General features: G+C 40.2%; 1 protein-coding gene across 1 annotated transcript; it reads right to left on the bottom strand.

Moving 5' to 3' along the window:
• Window positions 1–509: 509 nt before the first annotated feature.
• LOC143851158 (heavy metal-associated isoprenylated plant protein 16-like) lies at window positions 510–2,163 on the bottom strand. The gene is made up of 3 exons (XM_077360500.1): window positions 1,924–2,163; window positions 1,696–1,774; window positions 510–1,165 (listed from the first exon to the last, which is right to left on the bottom strand). The coding sequence occupies exons 1-3, from the start codon at window positions 1,930–1,932 to the stop codon at window positions 891–893; spliced, it is 363 nt and encodes a 120-aa protein (XP_077216615.1). The 5' UTR covers window positions 1,933–2,163; the 3' UTR covers window positions 510–890.
• Between the last annotated feature and the right edge of the window lie 16,306 nt (window positions 2,164–18,469).

Raw genomic sequence — 18,469 nt, forward strand, 5'->3', positions numbered from 1 at the left:
TAAAGAGTTTAATGTGGATAAGTATTTTAGTAGTGGTTTATGTTTACGTCTATATATATGTAGTCATTTGTTTAGAGAAATGTAAGAGGAGGAGAAGTTAAGAGATCTAGAGAAGGGAAAGAGAATAACAAAAGTCGTAGAGACCAACTTGTAAGTCATTTGGTGTATATAAAGATATATTTTGGCTTTTATTTGTGTTCAAATGGGAGCTCTACGCGGGCCCCTTGGCCGTGTATCTCCGTATCTAGTCTAATGCTTACAAAGTTGCATATATTCGCTATGATCCATTCAATTGGGATCAAATATTAATGATCGAAAAGAAATAATTTGTGAGTCTGTAACACTTGATGGATTTCAATATGTTCTTTAAGATCTTACTCTTGTAAATGAAAGATATCCCATCATCCTACTAAGCTGGAGGTAACGGACGCTGCTCAATATTGCTAATCGTGGAATCACGGTAAACCAGCATGTCACACGTTTGATTTGTAGGAGGAATCACTCAACTCTGAAGGAAGGAAATTTGTATTTCATTAAAAAAGCCTCTCTTTCTATTCTCTTTCGTATTTATAGAGATTACATAATAATATTTGTGTTTCTAAGACACTCACAACTTAATGGGTAGCCAAAACCTAATTTTAAGGTAAACAGCTTAGTAGGAAACTATTAAATCCCAATGAATAACTATTAAAAACTGAAAACCTATTTATGACATCATTGAAGGGGATAGTGGATCAAGCTGTTCGCAAAGACCAAATTGGCATATGAGCCCTTTTTCATGAAAGAACCCAACTATATGGCTTTTGGCTATATGAACCATATCCTTGATCTATAACAACAAAGAAGAAAAATAGCAAGTTATGTGGCTTAAACAAGCATGAATCTCCATCTCACATGATACAACAAGGGTCATAGTTGGTGTCATGATACTGATACACATAATGTTGCGGCACGCTGGTTTGGTAAGCCTGGTAAGCCGAAACCATTTCGCCGCCCTTCTCCTCTTTTTTCTCTTCCTTCTTCTCATCAGCTGGCCCTACGCTAATTAGCTCGGCGAAGCCCATCTTTTTCCTAAATGATCTTGTCAGTATAACTGAATCGGTTCCCTCTCCGATCACCACCATTTTGCTCTTATCTTCACCTTCTAATGAAGCTGCTATGACGCCTGCAAAGAGAAACAAAAGAAAAAAGTATATCAGAGCTGGGTTCGGTCAGAACTTTTGGATACAGAAAGAGACACCATCATATAAAAATTACTGACTTGCTTGTGAGTCGTCCGAGTTGACTCGGATGGAGTTACAGTATGAAAGGAAAAATATTTCTAAATTACTTTTGTTTTTTAACACACGACAAAAGATAAATTGAATCAACCCTATTCAATTTTCACTTGGAGGACCTTCTGAAATATTAACCTACACTACTAAATTGAACGGACCCTATTCAATTATGAGAGTTTTTATATGGTGCCGGACCGTCAAGTCGCTTGTAGGCCGTACCACCCTCGATGTTTGATCCAACAGGAGATCACTTTTTAAGATGATGCTGTTGGATCAAACATCAAGGGTGGTCCACCCACAAGGGACTTGCCAGTCAGGCACCATATAATTTCTCCAACTATGATATCTAGTCTTTCTCTAAATTAACAATAATCATACCATTTCCCTATAAATCCTGGAAAGAAAAAAATAAAATCACCTGTTACACCAACTGCAATTTTCATAGCCTTGCGCTGGTCCTTCTGGTCGTGCACTTGGAGTCTGATTACTACCTTTTGCTGTAATAAGTCGACGATCAATCGAGTTAGATAAACAAAAACGAAATGAAAATCAAATACCATTCTAAAAGAAATTTACCCATTTGAAAAAATAATATAACTTATAAAAGAAATTAAGAGAGAAAACTATTCCTGATAGATGAAAATACCTTCATCATTTTTGCTTTGTTGATCTACCACTTCTCAAAACCGTTCGGCGATGGCCCGGATGAACTCTTTTTCGACTAAAAGACTCCGGCAACTTGGATGTTGTTGTTCTGATAATTAGATTACGAGAAGTTACTTCTCTATTTATAAGGAGTTTCCTAGAAAGCTAGCAAATTGAATAGTTAGATGTAGTTAGATGGGCCTACAACTTTTCTTTCTTCCTCGCCTCTTACAAGGAAGGGCGGCTCGCCTCTTACAAGGAAGAGGCGGTTGTTGGCGGTCTCTTATTCACGCGTCTAGCCTCAATGATGTGAAGTGGGGCCTCCATGACTTGATTTTCAAACTTGGACTTCGGACTCAGAATCAAAGGACGTAAAATTGAAAAATGTTTTGGTAGAGTTCCGGGCAAATTCGGAAAATAGGTCATTTGTTTTTTATTTACAACTTCGTATGTGTACACATTTTGTTAAGGAAATTTCTACAGAGAAACACTAATTCGGCCCTACTTCTGTCTCGTTTGCAATGTGGGCCAACAAATGAACGGCCTGGATCATCCTATGAAGTGGACCTACTGTACTTTTTTAAAAAATATTAGACTTCACATGCACACATCGTGTAAAAACTCATACATCACTTATTAAAAACATGGAATGATATCGGCACAACCATGTTTTGATATTTTCACTAACCATCCTGCCTTAGTGCCTTTTAATATTCAAAGAGCTGTTAAAAGTTTATTACAGTTCCCAAAATGCTATAGAGAAGCTAGAGCAGGAGTGCCTATAGTGACTTGAGAGTATTTCGATTTTCTACTCCCTTGAGGAGCTTTTCGTCAACTTCCTTGTAACTCTGTGTTTTGTATGCCTAGTTCAATCGACCGCCTTGGTGATGGGAATTGCATTATAATAAGGAAGGGAAGTGATATATCCGCCACTTTTGATTACTCGAGACACTCAGCAGCAGTGTACGTGGCAATCAGCCCTATTGAATCCTTCTGACGTGATGCAGTTGATTCACTATTGCTATTGCTGGGTGTCCGAAGTACTCAAAATGGGTGGATTTGTCACCAGTATCACTTCACTATAATAAATATCCACAATTTTGAAAAAAAAATAACATTTCTAGCCGTTTGTTTAATCAAAGTATTAAATGTGGTTTCCGTATGATATTTCCTGTGAGTAGGCCCCGATTAGGTCTCTCAGAATCAGATCAAGGCTCCTCATATCTCCAATGGGAGAACAACACGAAGAGATGAGTTCGACGGGCTATCATATGACTCGTCTCCCTCACTAGTCCATGTGACTCGTTTTCCCTCACCGGTTCCTACCAGGAAAGTCAATCAGGTCAAGTGACCCAAGTCTTGGTCATCGATCCACTAGTTAAAGGTCAACGAATGAGGAGAGACTCATAAGTTATAATAGAAGCGACTCAGAAATTTCGTTTCGTGCCGGCCATGTATGTTGCCGGGTCCTATCGTGAAGCTGGCTTCAGTCACAATGACTCTTCCACACGGTATCGTCTGATCAAGACTTTTTCACCACCTACTACTGAAGAAATCTGCTCCTTAATGCATCCTTAAAAATCATTAGCGATTTTTACAGGGGAGTCAATATCAAGAGGCCCTTTCTTAATACCGAAAATTAAAATTCTCAGTTCTTATATGGCGTGTGGCGGTGTTGTTCGGCCCATTCCATAGGATGATCCAAAATGTCCATTTGTTGGATTGGGCCACAATGTAAATAGGTTGTGCCCCAAATATCATTCTCATAGGATGATCTAACTCTTCGAGGGGAGGGTTAGTATCATCCTATGGGAATAATAATTGGGGCACAAACTAAATACGTTGTGGCCCAACAAATTGACGGGGTTGGATCATCCTATGGAGTGGGTCGTCCTGTACCTCTTGAAAAATACTGGACTATAAGACCACACACCATATAAAATCTCTAAAATTCTAAAAGGGGAGGGTTTGTTAGGCCTTTTTTTTTGGTTTAAAATGGTGAAATTTTATTGAAAAGGCAGGGCTACGACAGAGATAGTAGTGGGAACAAAGAGTACAACCAAAAAGAAATCTAGGCACTCTAAGCTGAACTAGAAGGCTCGCCTCTCCATTCGTCGCCTAACGACTAACATGATGGAAGCAAATGGCCCTCCACACGGTTTGAAATCTCATCAATAAACTCTGAAAATATTAAGGAGTGGCAAGATCTTCATTGAAGGCCTCTCCCTCCACTATATGACTATCCATATCTCTACCCAACGTCAATATAATGCTCTAGAGGATCACCTTGACTTTTGTCTCATTAGAATCCTAGATTTCGATCGGCTTAGAAAAGGTCCACTTGGTAAATTCATTCTCATCTCTAAGAAAGCCTCCAATTCCCTGAAGCATTGGATTTCCCAAGCTAGAATAATCAACGTTTAAGCGTCCGAGGTCAGGGGATCTATCATGGTGGACGACCTCCTCACGATCCTAACTGCATCAAATCTCCTTCTAGCATTGTCTAATACATGTGGCCGAATACAAGTTGAAGCTAGGAAGGACTTTAGCCTATGAAAATACTATAGATATGATCCTCCAAAGTGTGAGCATTTCTCTCTTTCCAAAGGACTCGGATAGAGGCTAAAAAGACTATCTTTTATAAAATCATACCCTTGCCATCTACTAGAGCTTGGAAATAATGGTCGGACAAAATGCAATAGATTTCAATTCAGGTTGGTTTTGATGCAAAAAAGACAACATGACTAATGACGCCCAAAATCTGACCGCACGTACTAGCCTGGCAAAACCTGTAGTCCTGCACTCACACAAAAAGCGTCAGTGGGCCCGGAGTTGTGGCTCCGGACGGCCACTTCGACACTCAAGTCAGAAATAGGCAATCATAGACAATGGAATGGACGATGAATGGTGGGGAGGGCCAAGACAAGTTACCAGACCAGAGTAGAGTAGAAGGAGGAGGATTGGTTTCGAATTGCCTTTGCTTGAGTGTGTAGACCCTTATTTATAGGGGAGGAGGCCCACGATCTTGAAGATATCAATTAAGCCTTTGATTTAGCCCACGTGGGGCGTGATGGATGAAGGATAAGATCATGGAGATATGATTTCTCTGTGATTCCGGGCGGAGATATGATCTTGGATGGTGGCCTTGGCGGGACGTTTTGAATTTGAATAGAGCGTCATAAGTGTAACGGTAGTTCGGATTGGTCGCATAATGGTGAGATTCCCGCGACCGTGTCTGGTTCCCTATAGGTTCGATACCGCGCAAAGAGAAATATTGAGGGGATCTTACCGTAACTCGTTACTGAGTGTTGCTTATGGCGGTCGACTTGACCCGGTCGAGTGAAGAATGACTTTAAGGATCGGTACCGTGTATACCGATTTTACCCCTAACAATGAGCAAAAAAACCTATGATTCTAGACAAGTCGAGAATATTGGCTCAAACCTCTCTATTGTACTTGTAATTGAGGAGCATGTGGTCCACTGGCTCTCCCGCACCTACACTAAGGGACAATGGTCAACAATAAGCATGCTACAGTGGCAGAGGTGATCTATAGTCTGGATCTTACTCTAAAAAGCTGTCCACCCGAATGCACATACTGTAGGTGGGGGCAGGAATGCTCCAAACCTTGGAAAGCCATGATAGAGGAGAAGAAGCAGTAAGGTGGGGATAGAATGACTTCAATGAGAAGAGTCCAGACGTGCTCAAGATCCCAACATTTTCACCTCTTCCAGCTTAATTTCCTGATGTAGTAATACTACGATAAGTGAATTAAACAGGCAACCCTATCTACTTCTCAGTCGAAAAATTTCCTGATGTAGTAAGACTCCAATAAGTGAATTAAAGAGGCAACCCTATCTACTTCTCAGTCGAAAAATTAGGTTTTGTCTAATTTCAATTATCCATGAGATCATGTCTCCTCTCACGAAACAATCATGCACAAAAGCTGTTGAAATTGTGAAAACAACCAGTTACTCCAAAAGCTTAAGCTGTTGGAGAAGGTGTTATTAGATCTTTTATACTTCAACACTCCCCCTCACATGTGGCCCCTCTTTCAAGGGTTGGCCTACATGTGGCACATGTGGCCCTTCTTTTGGGTTTGGCCATTGAATGTGGATTTTTGCTATCGAGGAGATTTGAACTCAGGACCTTCGGCTCTGATACCATGTGAAAACAACCGGTTACTCCAAAAGCTTAAGCTATTGGAGAAGGTGTTATTAAATCTTTTATACTTTAATAGAAATTGCTATTGATATGTGCACTGCCATGTTTTGATAATTGCACTGCCATGTTTTGGTAATTGTACAATCACCAAATGAGGGCTGCTAGAAAAATGGGAATTTGTCTGGAAAATAGAGAAGAAACCCTCTACTATGACACATGCCCAACAAGACAAGGATGTGAGCCTGAATCCCCACGAAATGCAAATAAAACACTGGAAATGACCAAATCTTCGGTCAATGGTCAATTCCACTTTCATCGTTTTTTTCCAAACAAAATCCCGTTTTGGAAGTGATAACGCCCAAAATCTGACTGCACGGATTAGCTTCGCAGAACCTGTAATCCTACGCTCACAGAAAAAGTGTCAGCGGGCCCGGAGTTGTGGCTCCGGACGGCCACTTCGACACTCAAGTCAAGGATAGGCAATCATAGACAATGGATGGGGAATTGGAGAGAGCTAAGTCAAGTTACCAAACCAAAGAAGAAGAGAGGGAGAGTTGAATCCCTTTGCTTGAGTGCGTAGCCCCCCTTTTTATAGGAGTGGAGATCCACAATCTTAGATATATCAATCGTGCCTTTGATTTTGCCCACGTGGAGCGTGATGGCTGGAGAATAAGATCGTGGAGATATCAATCATATCCTGGATTTAGCCCACGTGGAGCGTGATAGCTGGCGAATAAAATCGTGGAGATATGATTTCCGATGATTCTGGGCGGAGATCGTGGGTGATGATTTAGGCGGGATGTTTTGAATTCAAAAACCGCGCCTTACGTGTAACGGCTGTTTGGCTTAGCCGTTTGGGGGCGAGATCCCCGCGACTATGTTTGATTTCCCTGGTAGCTCGGTACCGGTCAAGGGAGAAGTATCAAGGAGGTCCGATCAATGTTCGTTGCTGAATGTTTCTGCGGGGGTTTGTGGACCCCGATCCGAGAGAGAGCGGCGGTGAGGGACGAACCCCACGCGCTAAGGGTCTCAGGATCATCCACATGAATGGAGAGCTCTACCAAGGAACTCTCAAAAGAATAATGCCCCTCACAACATGAGTGGCGATACAAAGGTGAGATACCTCTCGATTCGGGGACTAGCCCAGATTCGAGGCGTACCTTAAACAAAGAAGAGTCGCCATCCAAGGAAAAAAGCAAATGGGCCCTGGATCCCATACTATACTCTGTTGCAACGGATAACCAGAGATATAAAATAAGGTTCGTGCCTGGTTACGAATTCGGAAGGTCTAAAGAGCACCTCATCCGCCCAAGTGCAAACACCTAGTCTCTTATGCCATTTACTTAATAATTTTGAAGAGTTTTGGGCAAAAATCATATGGAATGGGAATGAATATCTCCGAGAAGACGTCTATCTAATCATGCATGTCTCGGAGATGAAATCAAAGGCACACAAGATAAAATAAAAGAAACATGTGTCACCTAAGCATAGCTAGGTTATAAGTGACATGCCTAATAGGTGTCTAAGTTCTGATGAACAAACACATGCACGACACACCAAAAAAGTATAAGGTCTGCGCAATAAAGTAAGAAAACACTGCAAAACATAGAAAAAAGACTCGATACTATACAACCCTAAGACTCTAATCTATACCTAGGCCCGAGTCTTTAGATGATCTGATGTTCATCCAAAGAAGCCTACGTATCCCCGCCTCCACGAGAATCAAGGCAACGTAGTTCTTCGCACCTATTCTAAGCTATGATGCCTAAGACATCTAGACCTCTATCTTAGACTCGATCTAAAAGACCGGACTAGTTCTTAAAGCTTCTTGTGTGATTATTTAAATTCCACTGGATTATAGATTTTAGGACACCTTATATGCCTATACTAAATGCAGGTTAGCCCTAAGCTAATGCAGGTGGTTCCTATAATCTATGTGTAGCTAGGCTGTACGCCCTAAGGGAAACAATGGGATCACTAGCGTATCCAAGACTTAATCATCAGTCGGCGATATGAATCGCCACTGACTGGACGGAGGCGCTCCTATAACTCTAGGACAAACTCCTAACTCTAATACAAACACAAACAAACCACACAACACATCAAAGACAAACTCAAAACTCTAAAACTCTTTATCTAGGACAAACTCCTAACTCTAGAGGAAGATCTTGTTGAAAACAAGATTTTGAAGATTTTTGGTATTTTTTCTTAAAATGGGTAAATGATTTATTTACAAAGGTTTGGCTGGACCTGAGATAAGAATCTCAAGCTGCACTACGTACATCGTGGAAGAGGATCAAGCCAACGTAGTTCGAAACAGATTTCCTAACTACTCCTAATGACTCAAGATTTTTGAGATTTTTGGTTTTTTAGATGTTTTTGATATTTTGGTTGTTTTTATAGTATTTTTTGAGTTTTTGACGCAAGAGGACTGAATCCTATCATCATAAGGGGAGGACAGACTCCTGAAATCCCGCAAAGGTTGGACAGCATCCTATGCTTTGCGGGAGAAAGAACAGAAACACGACTCTGCAAGGGTTGGACAGCATCCTATACCTTACAAGAGCGGATAGAAAAACACAAGATTTGATGAGAGGTTGGATAAAATCCTAACCCCTATGATGATAGGACTGAAACCTGAAAGAAAGACAGACTCTCTAGCTAAGGACAGACTCCTAGGCAAAGGACTGACTCTGAAAATAGGATTCTAAGAAGGAGGTGCTAATGAGACAAAGCCTGTCTCCTAAAAGAAAATGAGATAAAGAAGGGTGCTAGTGAGACTATCAAGCTAAGATAAAGCTCACAAGTAACAAGGAAAAAGAGACCTTGCGCATTGTAGACACCCCATTTTGACCGGACCCAAGTTCGCTGTGCTTGGGCGAAGCCCCATCTAATCACCAAGTTAGGATCCCGAATTGCACCCTAAGCTAGGTTAGGGTCCCCCATAGGTCCCCGTAAAATTTCATTGAAATCCGACCCGATTTGTCAAATAAGACGAGCCGGGAGAGGGTGCATAGTACAAATCCAAAGGGGGGTGAATTATCTGCAGAATGAGATATCCAGTTGAAAAGGGGGGTGAGTTATCCTGTGATGGTCGCGCCCAGGCCGAATAAGACAAAAATGGCGGGCGCGACTCATCCATTTTTGTGCGCCCATCAAATGGGGGTGCGGATATCAACAGGTTATTTTAACCTATATATAAAAAAAAAATCAAAAACGAAGGGGGGGAGCTCATTTGCAAAAAAAAAAAAAAAAAAAAAAAAAAAGATAGAGAGAGAGAGGAAGAGAAGAGCTCATTTATTAAAAAAAAAAAAAAAAAAAAAAAAAAAAAAAAAAAAAAACTGTGGGTCTTCATGTTTTCTTCTCCGATCGGATCTGCCGGATTTCGGTCGATTTCCGCCTTCTTCTTTTCCGATCATCCTCATCAAAGCTCCGAGCAAGCTCCGGCCACCTCCCGATCCAAGGCCCTAGATCTCATTTCTTCGTAGAGAGATCTCAGATCTCAGATCTGAGATCTGAGATCTGAGAACTCGCTGGCCTTCACTTTTTCCGGCAATTAGATCATCATCTCCGGTGAGATTCGGCTGGGAATCCGAACAAATCTGCCAGCATCGCTCAGGTATTTTTTTATTCATTTATTTTTTAATTTTTTTTATCGTTTCATCATTGCATGTTTGACTGTTCGAAGATTATTAATATTAAAATTGTTGAAATAGTAACAGCTGTTTGAATAGTAATAGGATTAAATTTTTATTTTCGTGTATAGTAAAGCTTGCGTGAACAGTACTAGGTCGATTAATATTATTAAATTATTATTTTCGTTGATTAATATTATTAAATTATTATTTTTGTCGGTGAGTAATTATTGTTTTTTGACCGTAATGATTATTTTATTTAAATTATTATTTTTGTCGGTTATTAATATTATTAAATTATTAATTTTTTTGACCGAGATGATTACTATTAATTAAGTATTATTATTTTTCTTTCGGTGGAATATTTAATTGTTATTTCGTTTCCAATTACCGAGGGACCCGCTGATGTGGGGCCCGCCGATGTGGGACCGCTTGTGTGGGGCCCGCTTGTGTGGGGCCTGCCGATGTGAGACCCGCTTGTGTGGGACCCGCTTGTGTGGGACCCGCTGATGTGGGGCCCGCCGATGTGGGACCCGTTTGTGTGGGGCCCGCCGATGTATAAATAGTACTTGGTAGGTCCTACTGTGAATAGTACTTTTGAATAGTACTTTTGAATAGTACTTTTGAATAGTAGTTTTGAATAGTAACTGTGAATAGTAGTTTTGAATAGTAGTTTTGAATAGTAGTTTTGAATAGTAGTTTTGAATAGTACTCTTGTATAGTAATTATAAATAGTAGTTTGTATGCTTTATTTTCTCATCACATTTACTCAAACTTAATCTAACAAAACCTGAAGGCATCATAGATTGCGCGAACTTATTGCACACACTTACATCACTTTCATCTAAACCCCTGCATCTCACATGCACACACGTCCTATTTTAGGAACCCGGAGTGTTATCTAGCATGGTTGACTGGGATTTCATCACCTGGTGCCTCTGTGCTAGAGAAGCATTCCACCCTTAGCCTAGTACCTTTATGGTACGTAAACGGATCTCTTGTTCACGTACTGATACGCCGGACACTGGTACAGTATATCGAACATGGATTCGCGCTAAGAGAACTCTTGGCCTTACCCCTAGATTAACCCACACATGCATGTAGTATACGAACACATGTGCATCACGTGTGTGAGCCTAGTTTAGGATATCCTACCCACTTGTGTCTAGATTAGGCCGTAGTCCATCTTCCAATGGCTACGATCGGTCCTAGGTACACAAACAAAGTCATGAGTCGAGATCCTCTCTCCACTCCGCTAGATTAGGGTTAGGGTTGATGCCTTCAGGTAACACTGATAAAATGTGTGAAGATTAAAAAAAAAACTTTTCCTTTGGGGTTAGGATGTAAATCCCATTCATTTTCAAAGATCTCATAGGATTAGTCATTCATGATCCATCCGTTGAAAGCAATCTTATGCTATCTCATCTCATCTTGATCACATATTTTCAATCTTCTATTATCTGATTCGATCGTGTTTCCATCTCTTTTAGAGAGTCTTTTGACTCATCTGTCTTTAGTTGTTGTCAGTAGAGTCTTTGAGTCATGTTCCTTTTTTTTTAGGGAGTCTTTGACTCATATATCCTTTAGTTGGTGTTAGTGGAGTCTTTGACTCGTGTTTTTCATCTCTTTTAGAGAGTCTTTACTCATTAATCCTTTAGTTAATGTTAGTGGAGTCTTTGACTCGTGTTTCTTTTCCTTTAGAGAGTCTTTGACTCATTTATCTTTTAGTTGGTGTCATTGGAGTCTTTGACTCGTGTTTCCGTTTTTAGAGAGTCTTTGACTCATCTGTTTCATTTGCAGTATTATTAGAGAGTCTTTGACTTCGTTATCTCATTTCAGTGTTATCAGTTGCTCTTATTAGAGAGTCTTTGACTCGTTTATCCTTTAGTCGCTTTTATTAGAGAGTCTTTGACTCATTTATTCTTCAGTTACTGTCATTAGAGAGTCTTTGACTCATTTGCTCTTATAATAGTATTATTAGAGCATAGTTGATTTGCCGTAAGTGTTTGATAGTTAGAGAGTTAGTTTCGAACTACGTTGGCTTGATCCTCTTCCACGAGGTACGTAGTGCAGCTTGGGATCCACATCCCAAGTCCAGCCAAACCTTTAAAAATAAAAATTTTAAATCTTTCAAAGTTACAAAAATATTCAAACCATTTTCAAAAAGATCTTCCTCTAGAGTTAGGAGTATGTCCTAGCTGTTTAGGTTGTGTTCTAGAGTTAGGAGTTTGTCTTGATTTGTATTGATATGGTATGTCCTGTCGTGTGAGTGTCCCTAGAGTTAGGAGGCCTCGAGCCGATCGGTTGGACATTTAGTCGAACCGATGGCTAGACTAGGCATATAGTCAGCCCGTGGTTTTCATTAGGTTGCACAGCCTAGTTACACATAGGATTGTAGGAACCACCTGCATTAGCCTAAGGCTAATCAACTTGCATTAGTTAGGGCATATAGGGTGTCCTAAAATCCACAATTCACTGGAATTTTAATAATCATACAAGAAGCTTTAATAACTGGTTCGGTCTTTTAGATCGAGTCTAGGATAGAGGGCTAGATGTCTTAGGCATCATAATTTAGAATAGGGCATCGAACTACGTGGGCTCCGATTCTTCCCGAGGCCGGGATACGTAGCGCAGCTAGGATGGATGGCCATTCTGGTCCGAGTCCAGTCCTGCATTAGAGTTAGGACTTGTCTTGTCCCGTCATACATAGCATAGATTTGTGTCTCATGTTTTGATATGTTTTCTTACTTTCTTGTACTGATACTATACCTTTGGTTGTAGCTTGCATGTGCGTGTCCACCAGAAACTTAGACACCCATTAGGCATGTCACTCATAACCTAGCTTTGCTTAGGTGACACATTTTTCATTTCATTTTACGTGTTTATTTCTCCATTCTCAGGAAATGCATGCTTAGGTAGACGATTCCTGAGGATTGTTCCCATTTCACATGATTTTTACTCAAACTTCTTTGGAATTAATGAAAATGGCATAAGAGACCAAGTGCTTGCACTCGGGCGAATTGGGGGTGCTCTCAGACCTTCCCCATTCGTAACCAGGCACGAACCCATATATATTTCTGGTTATCCATTGCACAGAGGATTTGATTTTAGGGTTCCATGGCCTATCCATGGATGGCGACTCTGAGTTTATTTTGGGTATGTCTCGGTTTCGAACCTCGGTTCCGAATCAAGACATATCCCTTTCTTTTTATATCGCCACTCGTGCTATGCAATGAGGGTGGCATCCGTTTTGAGAGTTCCTTGGCAGAGCTCTCCTTCACACGTGGATGATCCAGAGAGAGGATGGTGTGGGGACCTGTCCCCTCACCTTCCGCACTCGTCCTCTCGGATCGGGGTCCACAGGCTGGCGACTCTGCTGGGGAGTTCTTGAAACATTGCCTAACTCTTTAAAAATGCCATTTTTATTAACTTTGGAAAAATTTGAGCTAAAATCATTTTAAATGGGAACCTTTTCGCTTAGAATCCAGGGGCACCAGATAGGTGCGTAATTAAAACAAAGGATTCACACACTACATATCATGCATTATCATATTTGTTATTTCTTTCATTTTTGTTTTTCCTTCTTGGCTCCACGGGATAGATTCAATGCGTGCCCGACTGGGATGTCTTCACCCTGATGGTACTGTTGAATCTATTTCCAAGCTATGCGCCAGCGCTGTAGCCGTAAACACTCGGTGCACTTGTGTTTACAGCAGCCGATGAGCAATGAAGCATACTATGTATAACACTCGGTGCACTTGAGTTATACATATTAAGTATGTTTCATACGCATAGTACCCATTAGATTGAGTCCGGAGCCCTACTTTGTTTTATATATATTATATATATACTTACTGACCTAGTGAAGCCCAACTAGGGAGTACCCGTGTGTATATTGCATTCATGTAGGGTCGAACATGTGTTGCTTACACATGTGGAGCCTAGAGTTAGGAGCTTTGCCCCATTTGTAGACTAGGGTAGCTCATTTTTACATGGCTACAGCTCGGTCCTAGTACACGCCGATGAGCAATGAAGCATACTATGTATAACACTCGGTGCACTTGAGTTATACATATTAAGTATGTTTCATACGCATAGTACCCATTAGATTGAGTCCGGAGCCCTACTTTGTTTTATATATATTATATATATACTTACTGACCTAGTGAAGCCCAACTAGGGAGTACCCGTGTGTATATTGCATTCATGTAGGGTCGAACATGTGTTGCTTACACATGTGGAGCCTAGAGTTAGGAGCTTTGCCCCATTTGTAGACTAGGGTAGCTCATTTTTACATGGCTACAGCTCGGTCCTAGTACACTCATCAGTCTGTCTTGAGTCGAGACTTCCTTGACTCCGTTAGATTAGAATTAGGGCTGGTGCCCCTGGTTAGGATTTGTGTGTATGTGTATTTACTTATATATACTGATTATGTATATTATGGTTCTCCTCTTAGTCAGAGATTCCTTATTCCTTTCAGTCGGTTATATCCATTCCGAATTTAGATCTAGATCTAGTCAGTGGATTTTGACCGCCATTACCTTGGCCGGGTTTAGCCCTTGATCTGTTGATTATAGGGTTTGACCCATTGTTGTATATTCTCACCTTTGGTTAGTCCATCTGTTGATCACCCTTCTCTAGTAACCGTTATTCATACCTTTCGATTGAGCTAGGGTGATCCCTTGTATAGTCGTTATGCTGCCGGATTTTATCCAGAACATTTTGAGCATGACGGCTACCCTTTAGAGTCAGTTTACTTAGTCAGGACCTTGATCTCCTTGTATAGCTGTTGTGCTGCCGAATTTTTCGCAACACATGTTGAGCATGATTGCTATCCTTTGGAGTCAGTCTGCCTTGTCTTGATTCTCATGTATACATCATTCAGTAGGATTAGATCCTTACCCGTTTTGTCTTGAGATATGGCCGATAGCTCGTTTGCTATCCTTATGACCATGATCTACCATTTCTGATCATATTGATCGTACAGTTGTTGATATCCATCATTCAGATTTTAGATCTGGTCTTTGACCCTACTTTTGTCATTCTTATGGCCATGGTCTATTATCTGAACCATTGATTTTTCATTGATCCATGTTTACCTATCATATATCTTTTACCCTTGGATCATATCGAAATCATTAATGGGAAAGTTTGATCTTACCTGTATTCTTTGAGTGCATGATCATTGCTGAGATCGAAATTTATTTTGATTAGGGATGTTTATCGTTCCTGACTCTTTCATTCCCAAAAAGAAGAGCAGTTATACTCAAATAAGACTTCAAGGTGTGGATTGAGAATTCATTGAAACCCTGTTGATGTAGGTCATATTATCACTGTCTATTTTTCCTTGACCTTCATAGACAATATTTCTTTGATTTTCAGAATAAAATACCCTTTGGTGTATTTCAAGATTACTCTTTTCTCTATTTGTTCAGAATCTTTATCCCATGACTATTGATCTAGTATGTGTGCTTCCAAGTCAAGAGTCTATGTTTAGCGAAAGACCATTCTTTCAAAAGACTGACCATATCCAAAATCATACTTGATCCAGGCAATCTATTGCTTTACCCACATTGTCAACATAAGCCTTTTGTTGCCCCCATTTAACCTAGACCTTGTGGAGTTGCCTTTTCTGGGATTTCTACTCCGGGATTGAACTTTATAGTTATCATTATCATGAGGAAAGGTGTATCACCTATAAGCTTTCAGTGTCAGTTCACTACTTTTGAAGAAGTGTCAGTTCACTACTTCTGAAGAAGTGTCCTGTATCTTTAGATTTGTCTTTCATTGAGCGTACATCAACTTTCTTCTCTCTAAGTTGAAAAAGTTCAGTTACGTAGATGTTAAAAAAAAAAAAAAAAAAAAAGTCATGTCTGTCAATCTTTCTTATATGGAGTCAGAACTGATGAAGAGCCCATTGAGGTGTGTCAGAAATCATCAATGTACTTACAGTCTTCAATTCAATAAAATTGTTGATTTCGTATCTTTGATACTCTATGATTCACTCTTGGATTTAATGTTTAAATAACTAAAGACCCCCTTCTCGGATGAGAATGCAGACGAAATTCACCTCGAGATCTGAAAGATGGTCGAACGAGAGGAAGAGCGTCGAGCATAGCCACTTAAAGAAGAAATCAAAGCCATTGATAGTGGTATCGAAATCCGAAACTCGGGATGGATGGATTGGAAAAACTTTATCTCCTAAGGAGCGCAAAGAATTGATAAACCTGTTTAGAGGGGTTTGAGGTAGTTTTGCTTGATCCTATAAGGATAAACCAGGGGAATGCCCTGTCGTTGATCAAAGCAAGACTTCATCTGCTTTAGACATCCAGTTGAGGAATAAAATTTTAAAGAGATAAGCGTCAGGCATCCTGTGGAGCTGATGAGATATTGAGAGAAGATTTTCAGACAGAGTTGTGGAATCTTGAGCATAAATTCAAGATCTTTGAGACGGGAGTGGAGCACAGTGGTTGAAGTTTTGCCAGAAAACCACCAGACTCCTCAAAAAAAAAAAAAAAAAAAAATTTCAAAGGCTTTGAACCTTAAACAAAAGGGCTTGTACATCAAATACATCAGGAGGCCATCCTTGATCGTTTGAGCTTTTATAGCCAAAATCCTAATGTTTTAAAATCCATTTGTAAACCCTTTGGGCCAAAAGCAAAATTAAAACAACTTCTTTTCAAACACATTATAAACCCGGGGCATTTATGCACCCGAACTACGTCGGACCTGATCCCCACCTCTTCAGGGGTACGTAGGCAACTTGATTAATTCAAGTTCGGTCAAACCTTGGGATAAAATCCCCTTTGAAAATTTTGAAGCTAAATGCTAAACCATTCTTTGAAAAATCCCAAAGCGAACTACGCGGATCTGATCCTCCATCTTTGGGGTACGTAGGTAGTCTGGCTAGACCAGATTCGGTTCAAATCTTTAGAACCTTAGGTATTCAACCCTTTCGAACCCAAGCCCACCTAGAAAGTCCTTCTGGTGAAACAAGCAAAGGTTCGAGGCGAATGAAAAGAAAAACAGAAAGAAAAGAATGAGAGTCTGAAGACCCGCTAGGTTGAAAACCCGAAAGGGCGGCCTAGAGAAAGATGAAAGTCGTTTTTCTTGCTAAGTCAACAAGCAAAATGATTGACTTATCAGAAAGTAAGGGTAGTGGTATGCTGGATTGAAAACTTGAAGAGACAATCTAGTCAGAGGCAAATACTTCCCATGAAAAGTTGAGTTGAATAGAAGCAGAAGGAGTTCCTCAGTTACGTAGAATTCCTAAGTTCGAGTGCAAGCAAAAGTCAGGACAAGTAGTCTTTTAGACTGAAAACTTGGAAAGCAAAAGTTGAGACAAGTGGTCTTTTAGACTGAAAGCTTGAAAATTAAAAGTTGTGACTTCTTTTGAAGAGGAGACTCAAGAAGACGGAGAAACAATCACTGCATAGGGTAGGATCTTGGAATCCGAATAGTGTCAGCGAGACTCACTTTGACACCTTTTTAAACTAGGGGCATTAAAACCGAGCAACCCAAAGGGGGTAATAACCATGACGGAAATCCCGATGGAGGAAATTAGAGCATCTTGACTTGGTTTTTGAGACTACTCTAAGAGTGGCTGACCTTACCATTTAAAAAATGATACATTTGATTTAAGAGTGAATCAAAATTTAGTCAAGTCCCTTGAATATTGTAAGTCTTCTTTGAAAGAGTCCTCAGGAGTCTGTTCCTTGTTTATCATTGTTTTCTTTTAGAATCCAAAGTGTTTGGCACTGAAAAGAATGGGTGTACGCCTTCTGAAATGTAAAGAAAAATCTAGAGTAGATCCTGGTTTAAGAATCAAGGAAAGGGCAAGAAATATTTGGTTCAAACCTACCAGAGACATCAAGCCTCAAGTAATATTCAGCAAAAAGGAAGAATCTTAGATCTAGCCTTTGTGAAGTTGGTTTTACCACTATACCAAAGAAAGAACCCATGCAAACTCAATTTTTTCCTACTTACCTCGGTTCTGCTTTCTTAAGACCTTGTCATGGAAGCACATCATACTAGGGGCATCTTTTATGACTTGCGTCATAAAAGATATTACACAATGATAACTGAGATATCTATTCTTAGCAAATAGAAACCAGAGAAGCTTGAGCATACTCTTTGAGTTGAATTCCTTGATCAAATTGTACATTCAGGAGTCAGTTTCAGAAACTTCAATTCCCAACGGATTATAGAGTCTACTCCTGCATCCTTCAAACTTCATCAGAATGCTTTTCACCTGTTAAAGAGAGTCAGCACCTAAAAATCTCATCAATCTACTTGAGTTTTGCTTTCAGCAAAGATCATGCGCTCTTAATTATTCTCGGTAAGAGATGACTGGCCCATTAGTGAATTTGATTACAGATGATAAATTCTTCATTCCTTTAGAAAGTTTTTCGATATATCTCCTTGGCTCCTAGCTTTGCTATGTTATAGCCATTGTTTCTTCTCTCGACCTCTAACTTTGTTATGTCAGGTGTTTTCTGGCTCTCGATTCCAGGATAAAAACTCGATGTATCTCCTTGGCTCCTAGCTTTGCTATGTTATAGCCATTGTTTCTTCTCTCGACCTCTAACTTTGTTATGTCAGGTGTTTTCTGGCTCTCGATTCCAGGATAAAAACTCGATGTATCTCCTTGGCTCCTAGCTTTGCTATGTTATAGCCATTGTTTCTTCTCTCGACCTCTAACTTTGTTATGTCAGGTGTTTTCTGGCTCTCGATTCCAGGATAAAAACTC

This window comes from Tasmannia lanceolata, unplaced genomic scaffold (genome assembly GCF_043159265.1).
Source record: "Tasmannia lanceolata isolate RefF3 unplaced genomic scaffold, GAP_Taslan_0.1 ptg000018l, whole genome shotgun sequence".
Lineage (NCBI taxonomy): Eukaryota > Viridiplantae > Streptophyta > Magnoliopsida > Canellales > Winteraceae > Tasmannia > Tasmannia lanceolata.

What these genes read in the sequence shown, in the direction of transcription:
- LOC143851158 (XM_077360500.1), bottom strand. An exon ending in AATTGCAGTTGGTGTAACAG is followed by an intron (nt 1,166 to 1,695) that starts GTGATTTTATTT and finishes TTCTCTTTGCAG; the next exon opens with GCGTCATAGCAGCTTCATTA.